Genomic DNA, 17,469 nt, shown 5'->3' with positions numbered 1-17,469 from the left:
GCCAAAATGACGTCTTCGAATTTGACTAAAGGGATACTGTTTTCGTTACGACAGGGCTCATTTCGCAGTGTTGGCATCATGAACAGTGCAAGTTGCCTAATAAAATAATTTGAATTCGTCAATTCTGTATCGTAAATATTTAACCCTTAAATTCGCAATGTTGTTTTACAACAACATCCTGAAAATCTTCAAAAAATTATCGCATTGACGTCATATAACTGTGAGACAATTTTCATAAAATTCTAAAAAAATGATTTGCGCCTTTATGGGTTAATACTAGGGGCAGATCACTCTAAGAGTGTATAACAAATTTTCATCAAATTGAAAAAAATGCATTTAATTTCCATTTTTGCATCAGCTTTGCAGAAAAGTTTGTTTAACAAACGTCCTACGCTGATCCACTTTGTTCGACGTTTTCTTAAATGTAGGGCTAGTTTTTCTGTAGGGTTTTGACGTCTTACACGCAACGCAAACAACATTGCACGCAACGCAAAAACATTGCACGCAACGCAAAATACATTATGGATTTCTATTTTGATGGAAATAAATGCATTTAATTTCGCTGATTTTTAAAAATGCATCACAAGTGATCTGCCCCTAGGGTTAATATATTAAATAACGCTGAATATTTGAATAAAGACTCGACATATCAATCATTTGTTTACCATTTATATATTAGTTTCCTTCCGATCGAATACCTGTCGATAGAATTCATATCAAGCAAAATCTTTTCGAACATTTGTATTTGTATGTGAGTTTGTGACGTTAGCCTGTTAGCGTATTTGTAATCTTTAAATTTACTATTCTCGATTAAAATGATTAGAATGTCACTGATCTATGTATAAAAAGAAAACAAAATATAAAGATGTCGAGTCATTATCTAGTGATTCTACGTTTTTATGTAAATCTACTTAATAAAAAGTGTGTAGTCTGCAACAAGTCGTTCACATGGCAAGATGGCCGAAGGGTGAGTCGAATAGATTTGTGAATGTTAGTTTTGTTCTTGCGGTCTGATATGATATTATGCTGGCCAGATTTGCTAGAAACATATAGCATTCGATATGGCGAAATGTTTGTTAACCCTTTCATGCCCAACTTTTTTCTAGTGCATGAAGGGTTTCAAAACTATTTTTGCTTGAAAACGGTGGGGTCAAGATACACAAAAAGCCAATTTTCATAAAGATAGGTGCTTCCATAGCAGTGCTAGACGCTGGTCAATTTTTACCTTCTAATACTCAATAGAATTCTCCTAGTATACTTACAATAGTCCAATTACGTGGAAAACGTAGCCAACGACAGTCTAAATTGATAAGTTTTATCAGTTTTCAATAATATTGCACCATAACGAATATATATGAAAAAATAATTTTCCGTCGTCAACGTAAACTGTCCGTGGCAGCACTGCTCCATCGGAATCCAATCAGACTAATTGCAACAGCTTCAGTTCTAGAGCTGATCCTTGCAGCTGTTAGTACTCAAATTAAAGACAATAATCACATTAATGAGCCTTACTTGTTTTTGTGAGCAAATCTCGCCTCAATCAAAAGTTATAGCTTTTTAAAAACGTTGTTGTCCACAAACAACATGAGCATGAATGGGTCAATGAAACGGACATTGTGTTAATACATATCCAAATATGAAAAAGAAATTGGCTGCACTGCCAACATCGCTAACCGCATATAGTCAACTGTCATCAATTATTCAGCAGGGTACGAAAAAATAAAAAATAATAAGACAGTTGTCTCGTCTTAGGCCGCTTACAGAGTGGCGGCGAGAAGCTGAGCTGGCGCTGGAACTGACATTAGAATGCGAGATGCGAGAAACCTGCTTGCTGCAAACCAAATGGGTGATGTCAGAGTGAAAGCCGAGCGGATCGGCGCCGACTGCCCGCTTTCACTCTGACAGGCTCCATTCAATATGCTGCAAGCAGGTTTCTCGCATCTCGCACTCTAATGTCAGTACCAGCCCAGCTCAGCTTCTCGCCGCCACTCTGTAAGCACCCTTAGATTTTTCTGTCTATTATGTCGTTTTTGCTTGAAGCGAAACTGAGTCAGTTTCTAACCCCAACTGCTGTCAAAATGTATGACCTGACAGTGGTTCGAGTTAGAACCTGACTCAGTTTCAGGGTCAAACGAAAACGCCATTAGATTATTAACGAAAACGAATGCTAATGCCACGGTTGCCAAAAGGAATCGGTAGTAGAGATGCATTCTAAAATAAGATTTAAATGCACAATTTAATAATTTTTCGTTGAACTAACGTTTTACATTTCTTATAAACGAAATGTATAGAATTCGCTCAAACTTTCAAGATTTTTTCCGAGGCCCGGAGGGCCGAATCTTATAAAACAATCGACTCAGCTCGACGATTTGGGACAATGTGCGTATGTAACGGACAAACCCTCATTCGTGTTTCTCAGCAATGGCTGAACCGATCTTATCCAAACCAATTTTAAATGAAAGACCTATCAAACAGTGAGAACGTTATTAATTTGTTTTCGATTCTGATGTTTAGTTTCCAAGATATGCATGTCTGAAGGTGTAAAAATGGCGTTTTTTGCAGTTTTTTTTAAATTGCCTGCCGAAATTGACAACATTGATTAACACTATTTTTGACAGCTTATACGAATAGCTTTCGAACAAGCTATAAATGGTTGAAATCGGACTATTATCAAAAGAGATATTAAATGCATTAAACATTAAATGAAGACGAAAGATTTTTATCATTTCCCACTGCCAGAAATATGACCTAAAACATGTAATCTATTATTAACTCCAAAACAACTTATTTTAGGTCAATAGTATCTTCGAAAAATTTAATGGAGGCAATATGCCCTTTCTTTTGGTATTATAATTTTACTGATTAATCCCCCTATGAGTGAGATATTTTCACAAATTTTCTTGGAAGTGATCCTATCGAAAAGATGCCTTCAGCAAATTTGTAGCTCTTACTTTTGTGAATAACTTTACTGAAGACTTCAAATATCTATTTTGAATACTTTAAAAGTTATGGATTGTTGTTTGTGGATTACTCTTTGTCGCCTATTTATTGTTCAATATAGTAATAATCAATTTAAATAAGCCCAACAATATTTCGATAAAACGAATTTTGTATTTCATTTTTCTATCTACAACCGCTAAAAATAATCACCGAACACTTCCAAGTTGTCTGGAAGGAACTTGATAACTTATCAGTACAAAAATGTTCATTTGTGCGAACCTTCTGACTGCAATCAAATTCCTGCCTGAAAACATTCCAATAGAAAATTCCAGAGTTCAATCATAATCTTCAGATTTCTTTCAAATTGAGCTCGCTTTTGTAGAGATGTACTGTAATAAGGGTCTTTGTTTAATAGGAAGCGAAGTTAAAATTGATTTAATGTCTATGAAACATAGAACTGCTCACCAAAAAAATGCATAACTTTCAACATTTGCTAAAAATGTTTTTGCCTTTCTCATTCAATCTAAAATTCGTCAATCTAATCCCGACCCGGAGGGCCAAGGAGGGACAATCGACTCAGTTCGTCGAGATCGGAAAATGTCTGTGTGTGTATGTATGTGTATGTGGAAAAAAATGTGACCTCTGTTTCTCAGAGATGGTTGGATCGATTTGCATAAAGGTAGTCTCAAATGAAAGGTACAACCTTCCCATCGGCTGCAATTGAATTTTTTATTGATTGGACTTCCGGTTCCGGAGTTACGAGTTGAAGAGTGCAATCACACAGCAAATTCCCATATAAACTGAAATGAAAAATTTTCAAAATCAAATTTGTATTTTTGATGCCAAATGACTTTAAAATGCATGAAACATTGAGAATTGATGTAAACTCGAAAAAAATAATGTTTGACAAAAATTGACTTTTTTGGACTTTGGTACATTTTTGCCTTTCTCATATAGAAAGGTTGTGCAATCACTCTAAAAATCGTCAATTATACCCGCCCGGAGGGAGTATGCAGTGAGGGGTTTCTACTTTAAAATTAAAACTAGTTTAAAATTTCTTAAAAAGTTGAAAATTTTCGGCCGGACCCGGACCTCCCGGATCTTTCTCCATGATCCGCCGCTGGTTTCAAGCGATGTTTCAGTATCACATAGTATCTCAAGATCGTGGCAGTCGATCCATTGTATGCATGTGCAAATCGTACTGAACATGTAATATTCATTTTCACCATTGTATTGAACATGTAGTCTGGACAAATGAGAAAAGCACAATTGCACCACTAGGTGGATTAAAACAGGTTTTTATTTTGGAAATACGTCAAGTTGAGACGAAAACGTAATATGATTAATAACGAGAATAACACTTTCCGAATGTAGAGAGAAATTTATGAAAAATGACGATTTCCATTCGACTCTAGCAGGTCCTAATCGATTTTGATGAGCATTTGATTTTTGTTAAATGATCAATTATATGGTCAAATGTTCAAAAACAGTAATTTAAGGTCAAGGTAGCATCATTTTGAAACCGCCAATTTCGGAGGTTTAGTATCTTTGATGAGTATTACAAACGTTAAACACCGCTTCATTTGATAAAATAATTTTGACGGTATATCGTCCAAGAAGTATTTATGGTGAAATTTCTCAGGTTAATATTCATGACTACAATAGAGTCTCAACAAATTCGCTAAAGACACGAACTCTGTTATTATTTTCTGAAAGAAATAATTCTGCATAATTTTAAAACTTCAAAAATTACGGTTTCGGAATTATGCCGTTTGGACAGGAAGATCGATTTTCACCAAACCCTCACCAAACCGAATTTCTGGCTACGCCGCTGACTTCAAGTAAGTAGAAACAAATTTGTTCTAGACTCGTTCCCAAAAAACTTCTTCGAATGCTGAATATCTATTATAATACTTTGAAACCCCGATTTTATCAGCCAAATATGAACATATGTTTGATGGGCTCTAGCAGACGAACAAGACTGAATTCGAGTAAATCCTTTCTTGAGCATGTTTTCCTTATCATGAAGATGGAAATATGCAAAAATAAAAAGTTCATCATTATCAGAAATAGTTATCAGACTACATCAAGGGACGGGAAGATTATTTTAACAGCTTCAGTTTATTATAAAGAAAAAAAATTGCCCGATTTAGTCAATGGCCCCATTTTGTCAGACTAAAATGAACCATGAGACTGATAAAAATGGATCTTTATTGTATGTATTATTCACTGTGTTTCACATTAATAAGTACATTTCATTTTTTGGGATATTTTTATTGCATCGAACTACAACAATTTTTAAGTAGTTTTCAAGGGGTTATTTTATAGACTTCTTCCAAAATTTGGCGAACCTATTCCAATTCGTATACCAATTAATTGGTGTACTTAAGGGTTTATATGTTGCAGATAGATAAAATACTGAAATTTTCAGCTTTTTTCCTACACAATATTACGAATGCTTATTAAACAATTTTTCCTAATAAGTTTGTGAAAATTATAAACTATTTGAAATGTTTTAAGTTTTTGTAATTCAACCGTGATTTTTTAATAAATAGTGACCGTCGCTTCACAACGCAGTTTATTTTTCATGGCTTGCGGTGAGCACAGTCTCTGGAATTACTGAACTGAAAATTATGGAATAGAAGTTAATTTTTAGCATTCTTTACCACGGTGTTCCTAAAACCGTTATTAACTAAAAAAATGACCATAAATTTGGCATACGGCATTCGAAAGATACAGTATCCAAGCATCTTCTCAGTGAATTTCAAAATGATCCATCGAGGGATTCGAGAGATATGGCGGTTTGAAGTTTTAAGATACGTTTCATAAGGCTACCAGCAAACACCCACGGGTTTGGTCCAATCTCTATAAACAAAAAAAATATTTGTCTACTTATTTAGTACATGGCATTCGAAAGATATAGTAATCAAGTATATCCTTTGCAAGTTTGAAAATATTTCATTGACGGAATCGAAAGTTATAACGGTTTGGATGTGGTATGCGGTCATAGATGGGTTTTCTACCAGACTTCAAGCGCGAATCCATGTTTGTCCATTGACTATTAAGATCGTTTATACGCGTCGCGGTTTTTAAAGGAAAACCTTGCGATTTAATTACATAAATATAATGTACAAATGGTGTTATTTATATGGTGCACTGAAAAATATGAAAATAGGGTTGTCTACCAAACGTTAAATATAATGTGTAATTTAAAAAAAAATAAATGAAAGTTGGAATGTACTTCAAAAGGCCATATCTCAATGGTATGTTGACTGATTCTAATTATTTTTTCATTATTGAACAGGTAGACGTTTCATCGTTAATTTTCATCAAGAAGAATATAAAATAGAGGTGGCTACTTCAAACAATAGACAACTTAATTATCCTCAACTATATGTATTATCACTATTTAGTAAATATCTTTATATTCAAAACGACGACCTATCAATTTCTATACATTACTTGAATGCAACGAACGCAAACTATAAATCATGGAAAAATAAAACCATAAATTCAATACATATATTCAAAAATATGAAGGTATTTGCTGATTCAGATCAATTTATGTTATGATACGGTTTTTGTTGGAAATTTTGTATAATTGTGATTCGCTGGTTGGGTTGACAGATGTTAAAACTGGGGGATGTTATTAGTAGGGGGATCAAAGAGGATGTTATTAGTACAAGTTCTCATATCTCTAACTATTGTCAGTTTTATTGTCGAATTGAATTTAACATGAGAATTTGACATTCAGATGTCGACAATGGACCAACTAGCGGAGGTACAACTAAAAAGCGGCTCCTGTTAAAAATTGAGCGACCAGCGAATCACGACTGTGTTAGTTTTAACATTTCATATATCCATAATTTGTAGTAACCAGCAATTGCAATCAACTAGTATATAAAAATTGATAGGCCGCTATTTTTAATACAAAAATAATCACTAAATAATTATAATACATATAGTTGAGACCAATTATATTGTCTATTTATTTACGTAAACAACTCTATTTTATTTTCTTCTTAATGAAAATTAACGATGAAACGTCTACTTGTTCAATAATGAAAAAATAATTAGAATCAGTCAACATACCATTGAGATATGGCCTTTTGAAGTAACCATTCCAACTTACATCTATTTTTTTAAATTTACACATTATATTTAACGTTTGGTAGACAACCCTATTTTCATATTTTTTCAGTGCACCATATAAATAACACCATTTGTACATTATATTTATGTAATTAAATCGCAAGGGTTTCCTTTAAAAATCGCGACACGTATAAACGATCTAAATAGTCAATGGACAAACATGGATTCACGCTTGAAGTCTGGTAGAAAACCCATCTATGACCGCATACCACATCCAAACCGTTATAACTTTCGATTCCGTCAATGAAATATTTTCAAACTTGCAAGGGATATACTTGATTACTATATCTTTCGAATGCCATGTACTAAAAAAGTAGATAAATATTTTTTTGTTTATAGAGATTGGACCAAACCCGTGGGTGTTTGCTGGTAGCCTTATGAAACGTGTCATAAAACTTCAAATCGCCATATCTCTCGAATCCCTCGATGGAGCATTTTGAAATTCACTGAGAAGATGCTTGGATACTGTATCTTTCGAATGCCGTATGCCAAATTTATGGTCATTTTTTTAGTTAATAACGGTTTTAGGAACACCGTGTTACAGATTTAACTCGCCGCGCAGATGGCTGGGAGCATTGTGCACCCAGTACATTAACGCAAGTGACGGAAGGTTATCGAAAAGTTTCGTGAAAATGAAAATTCCAGTAATGGTGATGATTTTCCCAAACGGTTCGCTTTCGAGAGGTTTTTATTTGTTCTTTGGCATTATGATTAGCGATAATAATTCAAATCAAGGATACTACTGGGAAGTACCTTTAGAAAAATTCGATGTCGAAGTAAAATTTGGAACTATGTACGCATGCACTTCAGAGATAGCGTGATATCAGGAGCTGCGATTTCATTTCAACGCTTTTTTGTGAAAAGGGCGATACTTACAAATGTAATCATAAGACTTTTTTCATACATGCGAATGAGGGCTTTGAAACGCAACAAATTAACCTAAAAATTTGGATTCTACGATATTGCTTTCTTAAACTACAGCAAAAAATACAACGGGCGAAACTGTACTTTTGTTTGTTTATTTAAAGTTTGCCCTCCACGCTCCATGCAAACAAACATACTTTTTTTGATGGCAGTTTAGAGGCGAAACTGTTTTTGACGTAGAACTACGTCTTTGTTTTCGATATAGGGGTGCACGTTGCAAATTCTACAAAAATGGTATGTAACGAAAAGTGGTCCAATTTTAAACGCATATAATTCAGCCATCTCACGATAAATTTTCAAATTTTTTGCGCATATCGCCCCGAAATACTTCTAAGAATGGATTCCAATTGATAAACCCAAAGATTTTTGATATTATGGCATTAAAAATTTAAATAATGAACAACCTAGTCAAAATATCGCGCATTTACACACATAAGATAGCGCTTCCCTAGTCCAGCACGACAGATTTGTGTACCTAGCGCGCTACGCTTCTATGAATGACGTCATCATCGACTATTTAAACGGACGGATTTCGCCAGACCAGCTCAGTTACCTGTTGAACAGCTGGCGAAGCAGATCACTGCGCTGTGTGTTTTCACAGCCAGTGTAGCTGATTTGGAAGTCCGTTACACTGCCTGTGGTGGTACGCTATGCTATCTTTTGTGTTGTGCTCGTTCCCAGCACACTTTAAGGACATTATACATGCGAGCCACAACATAGCTCCTACGCCACACACACCCCTCTCCCCTGCCTAGCCATGTATCTGACATGAGCAAATATAAAAATACGTTTTTCAACACACTAACCTTGCTGGTGTGCCACGAAACTACTACTTAAGGAAGCTAGAATATTTTCCTATGCAATCAATCCGAGTTTTTGACGGAATGCCATCTGTAGCTCCTGTTTTGTGCGAAAATATAACCCCTCTTCACTTGGGGTTCCTTTCGAAACACTCTTTTTCTCGTTTTCATTGCACTTTTTCAAATGCACTTTTTTCACACACCACTGCAAAAACACTCGCGAAAATTTAATCGTTTACTAACAAAACTTCAAATTTTCTGCCAATGTACAGATGACCAAAGGAAAATGTTCGGAAACTCTCATTCGTGCGTTTGAATTTTCACTTCAGATTTCAGTTTTTCCTAATGTAAACAAGCGAGTCGGTGCCTAGCAACGTGGCTTCCACATATCTTCACCTTAATGTATAATTATTCCTACACAAAATCCATATCAACATTTGAATAGGGCTAATAAGATTTGTAAACAAACTTTTGTTTTGCTGATTTATCTTAATTTGTTATAATTTCAACACAGAAGAAATTTGAAATTGATTCTACCAAGGGTAAAGATGTTGATTCATATGTATCTTTCATGAAATTCAACTCGACAGCGGAATAATGAACAATTCATTGATTCATTTCCCCATCACGTCATTCATTCCCACTTAGCCTATAGTAATTTGATTCTACTAATAGGTACATACTACCAAGTCTATTTATGAATGAATACACTGTCACTTGAAAAACCGTTGCAAAAACGCATCTTGTCCATATATAAATTTTTCTCGATTCTTGTATATTTATAGTTTCGCTATATTTGTATGCGTACTTTAGGAAAGTTACAATAATGGCAAAATATAACTAGAATGCTTGGTCTATACATGAAATGTGATTATATTGCCTAAAATTTGATTTTTCTTCACTGGTCCGGGTTTTTTACCACACACAATCGAAAAGTTTTTACAAGCTAATCTTATGCTATAAAGATTTAGTTCCAGATATTAGTTCAGTCACAGTTTTCTGTCTTCTTTCTTCAGATCTTCTTAAATAAGTTTAATCGGATTCGATCACCTACTACAAATGAAATGACCTGATAACCAAGAAGGTTTGGTTAAATATGTAATATTCGATGTTGATTGGTTGTGATTAAACCATACGTAAGAAATATATTTGATTTATTGCCAACTGTCAAAATCCACTTTGAATGGAAATTCCGGACAAACCGTTACATGCCAATCGCAGATGTTGGTAGTTAACGAAAGAGAAAAGTTTTCTCTTTCATAAACTGTTGTGAACTGTCCTAAGCTAGTAACGGTTTGTCCGGAATTTCCATTAAAATTGGATTTTGACAGTTGGCTTTTAGGCCGTAATCATATGTTTGTCGAGAAATGTACTAAGAAAATAACTATTTTACATTAAGTAGTATAGTCCTACGCCATGTACTAAAAAAGTAGATAAATATTTTTTTGTTTATAGAGATTGGACCAAACCCGTGGGTGTTTGCTGGTAGCCTTATGAAACGTGTCATAAAACTTCAAATCGCCATATCTCTCGAATCCCTCGATGGAGCATTTTGAAATTCACTGAGAAGATGCTTGGATACTGTATCTTTCGAATGCCGTATGCCAAATTTATGGTCATTTTTTTAGTTAATAACGGTTTTAGGAACACCGTGTTACAGATTTAACTCGCCGCGCAGATGGCTGGGAGCATTGTGCACCCAGTACATTAACGCAAGTGACGGAAGGTTATCGAAAAGTTTCGTGAAAATGAAAATTCCAGTAATGGTGATGATTTTCCCAAACGGTTCGCTTTCGAGAGGTTTTTATTTGTTCTTTGGCATTATGATTAGCGATAATAATTCAAATCAAGGATACTACTGGGAAGTACCTTTAGAAAAATTCGATGTCGAAGTAAAATTTGGAACTATGTACGCATGCACTTCAGAGATAGCGTGATATCAGGAGCTGCGATTTCATTTCAACGCTTTTTTGTGAAAAGGGCGATACTTACAAATGTAATCATAAGACTTTTTTCATACATGCGAATGAGGGCTTTGAAACGCAACAAATTAACCTAAAAATTTGGATTCTACGATATTGCTTTCTTAAACTACAGCAAAAAATACAACGGGCGAAACTGTACTTTTGTTTGTTTATTTAAAGTTTGCCCTCCACGCTCCATGCAAACAAACATACTTTTTTTGATGGCAGTTTAGAGGCGAAACTGTTTTTGACGTAGAACTACGTCTTTGTTTTCGATATAGGGGTGCACGTTGCAAATTCTACAAAAATGGTATGTAACGAAAAGTGGTCCAATTTTAAACGCATATAATTCAGCCATCTCACGATAAACTTTCAAATTTTTTGCGCATATCGCCCCGAAATACTTCTAAGAATGGATTCCAATTGATAAACCCAAAGATTTTTGATATTATGGCATTAAAAATTTAAATAATGAACAACCTAGTCAAAATATCGCGCATTTACACACATAAGATAGCGCTTCCCTAGTCCAGCACGACAGATTTGTGTACCTAGCGCGCTACGCTTCTATGAATGACGTCATCATCGACTATTTAAACGGACGGATTTCGCCAGACCAGCTCAGTTACCTGTTGAACAGCTGGCGAAGCAGATCACTGCGCTGTGTGTTTTCACAGCCAGTGTAGCTGATTTGGAAGTCCGTTACACTGCCTGTGGTGGTACGCTATGCTATCTTTTGTGTTGTGCTCGTTCCCAGCACACTTTAAGGACATTATACATGCGAGCCACAACATAGCTCCTACGCCACACACACCCCTCTCCCCTGCCTAGCCATGTATCTGACATGAGCAAATATAAAAATACGTTTTTCAACACACTAACCTTGCTGGTGTGCCACGAAACTACTACTTAAGGAAGCTAGAATATTTTCCTATGCAATCAATCCGAGTTTTTGACGGAATGCCATCTGTAGCTCCTGTTTTGTGCGAAAATATAACCCCTCTTCACTTGGGGTTCCTTTCGAAACACTCTTTTTCTCGTTTTCATTGCACTTTTTCAAATGCACTTTTTTCACACACCACTGCAAAAACACTCGCGAAAATTTAATCGTTTACTAACAAAACTTCAAATTTTCTGCCAATGTACAGATGACCAAAGGAAAATGTTCGGAAACTCTCATTCGTGCGTTTGAATTTTCACTTCAGATTTCAGTTTTTCCTAATGTAAACAAGCGAGTCGGTGCCTAGCAACGTGGCTTCCACATATCTTCACCTTAATGTATAATTATTCCTACACAAAATCCATATCAACATTTGAATAGGGCTAATAAGATTTGTAAACAAACTTTTGTTTTGCTGATTTATCTTAATTTGTTATAATTTCAACACAGAAGAAATTTGAAATTGATTCTACCAAGGGTAAAGATGTTGATTCATATGTATCTTTCATGAAATTCAACTCGACAGCGGAATAATGAACAATTCATTGATTCATTTCCCCATCACGTCATTCATTCCCACTTAGCCTATAGTAATTTGATTCTACTAATAGGTACATACTACCAAGTCTATTTATGAATGAATACACTGTCACTTGAAAAACCGTTGCAAAAACGCATCTTGTCCATATATAAATTTTTCTCGATTCTTGTATATTTATAGTTTCGCTATATTTGTATGCGTACTTTAGGAAAGTTACAATAATGGCAAAATATAACTAGAATGCTTGGTCTATACATGAAATGTGATTATATTGCCTAAAATTTGATTTTTCTTCACTGGTCCGGGTTTTTTACCACACACAATCGAAAAGTTTTTACAAGCTAATCTTATGCTATAAAGATTTAGTTCCAGATATTAGTTCAGTCACAGTTTTCTGTCTTCTTTCTTCAGATCTTCTTAAATAAGTTTAATCGGATTCGATCACCTACTACAAATGAAATGACCTGATAACCAAGAAGGTTTGGTTAAATATGTAATATTCGATGTTGATTGGTTGTGATTAAACCATACGTAAGAAATATATTTGATTTATTGCCAACTGTCAAAATCCACTTTGAATGGAAATTCCGGACAAACCGTTACATGCCAATCGCAGATGTTGGTAGTTAACGAAAGAGAAAAGTTTTCTCTTTCATAAACTGTTGTGAACTGTCCTAAGCTAGTAACGGTTTGTCCGGAATTTCCATTAAAATTGGATTTTGACAGTTGGCTTTTAGGCCGTAATCATATGTTTGTCGAGAAATGTACTAAGAAAATAACTATTTTACATTAAGTAGTATAGTCCTACGTCTACAGCTCGTGCAACCCCATAGGGCTGTCCCTTGCAGTTTTTTGTATTTTTTAGGATTATCAAGCTGATATCGGTGGTGTAAAACGGTAGTTATTGTAAAAATTGTTTGTTGTTGTTACGCGTTAGTTGTGTGTTTTTTCGCTCCAGGCTTAAGATTATTTTAGCTATGTTTAAATGCGTATATTAACCAGAAAGTTTGTTCAACCGTCCTCGCTCTTAATGTCGAATTGATAGAAGTTCTTAGTTTTGTGATTAGAGGCGAGAGAAGCTAAAAAACCACGAAAATATTACCACTGAATTGTGCTATCCGTGCATTGAATTGTGCTGCCATTGCTCGTCAGATCGTTTTGCTAGTCGTTTAGAGCACAAAATGGAATGCAAGAAGTGTTGTTTGCCCATCGACGCCAATACAGATTTGTATACAGTATGTGAGGGAAGATGTGCAAAACGGTTCCATGCTACGTGCGTGGAGCTCGCAGAGGACCAAATTAATGCATTCTCCAATAATGTCATCTGGCTTTGTGACGACTGTGTGTGTATATTTTTCAAAATACGCGATTCAATGCAACTACCTGAAAACCCGCAAGCCACTGTTGAGCACGAAATTACGTCTATGAAGCAGCAGATCAACGAAATTTTAAGTACGCTTTCATCGCTTGTTCCGGATAAAGCTGTTGGAAAAAGTCATTCGACCCCCGTTTCAACACCCGTACTACATAGTAACGAAAGATCGAGTGTAAGCCAAATAGATGAAACCGAAACTGCAGAACCGCCACTCGCTCGATCAGCAACAGAAAAAGATGAAAAATTTGCACTTTATTTGTCCAACGTCGATAGCAAAGTTTCTGAAGATAAGATTTCGATAATGGTATCCCATTCTCTCGGCATCAACTGTACCAGTGATATAGAAACGATCAAACTGGTACCCAGATGGAAGAACTGCAACACGCTTGATTACGCATCGTTCAAAGTCGTTTTGGTTGATAGATGGAAAACTAAAGCGTTGCAAGCATCATCGTGTCCTCGTGGTCTAAAGTTCAGAGAATTTGTTCGTCGTGAAACATGGAAACCCGAGCAAGCTTATGTAACTGGAATGTGATAGAATGCTCATGTGATGATATTTGTTGTAATTAGATAATGTTGTTAATATTTTTAAATGAACGATATTTTTAATTGTTTGTGATGAAATATGATGTTAATTGTTTTCTAAGCTAAGTTTTCAATAAGACCCAGAAGGTCAATTGAAATATAATAAATAAAAAAATAAAGAAAAGACGTAAGGGCGATACTTCAATGCTGATAGGTGGGACCGAAAAAGTAAGCAATCGCCAAAGGGGCAATACTATCATTCTGTCAATTTCAATAGCAAAAAATTAAAGGGTTGTGTACAGGACACGACCACGGTGACACTAAAAATGTAGCTTTTTTCAAGAGCGTGCAAATGAATTTTATCTATCACAATCGACTCACGTTCTTGTTCACTCGCCTGTTTTCATATGTTACAATTTGCTATATACCCTCCCCATCAAAACATAATTTATTGAAGGTCTTTTAACGGTAATCTATTAATTAATCAAGTAACTTTGGATTGGCATTATTTGGCTGATCCATCTAGTAAAAATAGGCTGGTCTGTCCAGAAAATATATTCAAAAAAAAAGTTCCATATTGAGAGCTGTGATGAGGAAGCCCACGCCCGCCAACGGAAATATACAGATTCTCCATGAAATATAAAATTTCATTTTCCATTTAAATTTTCAATAATGTACTAATGAACTTAAGTAAACAATCTTAAGTTTAAGTATTTCTTGATCGATTAGTGGTGGAAAAAATGAAATTATTTGATAAATTACATTGTTATGCAACGTTCGCACTACCAGTTAAAACGGGTTTTATGCTATCTTGGTGACATTTTTCTTGTTGCTAATTATTAAAACGTGTTATAACTCTGTAGTGTAAACATTGTATTATTAAACCAATTCTGCAGCGTTTTATGTTATATAGGTGTTTTATGTGGTAATAGGACTGACATAATTATATCTTCTGTACAGCGGTTTGTTTCATAATTTAAAACAGATTTATTTTAAAATTTAAATTAGTATACCCAACCGTTCTATTTGTTGTATACTTTAAAACTCAATTAGAACTGTGTTTTAAATACATAGGGTAAGACAGATATTCTGACTGGATAAACTGGGAAAACAATTTTAAGTCCAGTAAAGCTTAAGACATGGCTTGAATTTGAATCGAAAAAGAACATCCGCTTCAACTGCTGCTGGGACGGTAAGTTCTGTTTTAAAATTTTCCGTTGTGTGCAGTACGAAACAAAAGTGTTTGAAATTAGAAAACAAAAAGTTCTGCTGGGAATGTGATTGTTTCCGATGCAATTACACTCAGATTTTTCACGCAGGGGATACAGGCCGTGTAAATGAAAACCGCGTAAATTTAAAAAAAAAACGCGTTAATGAAAACCGCGTAAATTTCAAAATCCGCGTAAAAAACCTGAGTGTACTTTCCTATATAAAATACTACGCTGCTGAATAGTGCATTAACTACAGAAGCATGTTGTCAGATGCCTTACTCATAAAAAACATATAACCGAAATATGAAACATGAAAACCAATAGGCTCTTTATCCTACGCAGCTACAAAGCGCCGTAAACATGGATTAACAAGTTACAACGCACACGCATGCATAAATATAAATATATTTTTTTCAAACGCAACACTCTTAAGCAGCTCACACCGTATTGAATTAAATCCAAACCACCCCGCCCACCCACTTTGCAAATCGTTCTGTGACACCGTGCTGGTACCCGAAAAATCCGCACACGGCCACCGCTGCCGAAAATGCATAGCGTCTACCGCTTAGTGTAGTGCCTAGACACTGCAGCCATGATCTTACCCGTTCGACATAAGAACAAAAACTGATTCAAACGGGTACGCGTCACCTCTATTTATAAACTAACCGTATATGGTTTAGTCACTTAGGTGCGAGTGTGTGCGAATGCCAACGTTGCCGAAAATCGATAGCGCTTATTGCATCGCCCGGAGAAGATGTTGCTCGTGTGGGATAAGAGCAACAACTGATTTAAACGGACATGCGTTGCTTCTATTTATGACTTTTCGTGTGTGATTGAGCCGCTAACCTACCCTCTAATGACGGCTGTGTCTGAGAAATCTGCCTCACGAATGGTAATTTTCCCATTTTTCGTGAACTTTTTAATTTTACCAATTTTTAAAAGTCTGCTTTTATTGGGGAGATATTAAATTATTACCAATATTTAAGTTAGGTGTTTCTGAATCGGTTGATGTATGAATGATTAAAATCCATCAAGTAATATCGGAGTTATAAGCGTGCAAACTTTACATAGTTTCGTTACATGGGAGATAGTTTAGATTTTAGAATGACACCTAGCCCCAGATAGTGGAGTAAGACATTTTTAAGGTCAAAACAAATTTTAATTTAATAATTTCAAATACTTAATGAAGTTTTGGGTTTCAATCACTGAATCATGCAATCTAGGATGTAAAAACCTGTTTTAATCCACCTAGCGGTGCAATTGTGCCTTTCTCATTTCTCTAAACTATGGCACGGAGGCTTTTTATGTTCAACATAATTGTGGAAATGTCCATTACATTCTTAGTACACTTTGCACTTATACACAATGGCATGCCAGCCACGAACTTGATGAGCTACGTGTCGACGGTGAAACACTTGAAACAAAAAAATATCATACTCCATTAGCCTAATCAGCATTAGATCAATGTTATCTGCTTGCTAACTCATTTTGTCATGCGGGGCTGGGTATGTGAAGAGGGCGAAAGTCCCATGAACGAACGACTCCCCAGCTTAAATTATTATGCTTTGTGATACAGTGGTGGTTTAAAGATGACGGGGTTGAAAGGGAGGGGTATGAGGGCTGGATTGGGTGGTGGTCTGAGGGGTGATTTAAGGACATTTTTAAAGGAGGGGCGCGAACAGTAGAGGGGGGGGGGTGTAACCCCTCTCCGTAAACCATCAACTACGCCTCTGTTAAAATCCAGAAACCCTAAACGAGTCGAAAAAAAAATTTGGCCGGGATTAGGTGGACGTTTTTCAGAGTGATTGCATAACCTTTCTATATGAGAAAGGCAAAAATGTGCCAAAATCCAAAAAAGTGAATCGTAGTCAAATTTTTTTTTCGAGTTTGCATCAAATCTCGACGTTTCATGCACCTTGAACACATTTAGCATCAAAAATAAAAATTCTAATTTTAATTTTTCCTATAGTTTATATGAGAAATTTCTGTGTGGCCGTACTCTGAAACCCGTAATTCCGGAACCAGAATTCCGATCGATCCAAAATTCAATAGCAGCCGATGGGAAGGTTGCACCTTTCATTTGAGACTAAGTTTGGG

General features: G+C 35.6%; 1 protein-coding gene across 1 annotated transcript in view; it reads right to left on the bottom strand.

Annotated features, from left to right (window-relative positions):
• LOC131696410 (uncharacterized) overlaps positions 1-13,403 on the bottom strand; it is a 26,784-nt gene extending 13,381 nt beyond the window's left edge. The window contains exon 1 of the mRNA XM_058984953.1: positions 13,364-13,403. Within this exon, the coding sequence (XP_058840936.1) occupies positions 13,364-13,403 (40 nt within the window). The remainder of the gene's footprint in view (positions 1-13,363) is intronic.
• Positions 13,404-17,469: the final 4,066 nt, after the last annotated feature.

Source organism: Topomyia yanbarensis, chromosome 1, assembly GCF_030247195.1.
Source record: "Topomyia yanbarensis strain Yona2022 chromosome 1, ASM3024719v1, whole genome shotgun sequence".
Lineage (NCBI taxonomy): Eukaryota > Metazoa > Arthropoda > Insecta > Diptera > Culicidae > Topomyia > Topomyia yanbarensis.
The sequence above is the reverse complement of the archived record's forward strand: the minus strand, read 5'-3'. Positions and strand labels throughout refer to the sequence as shown.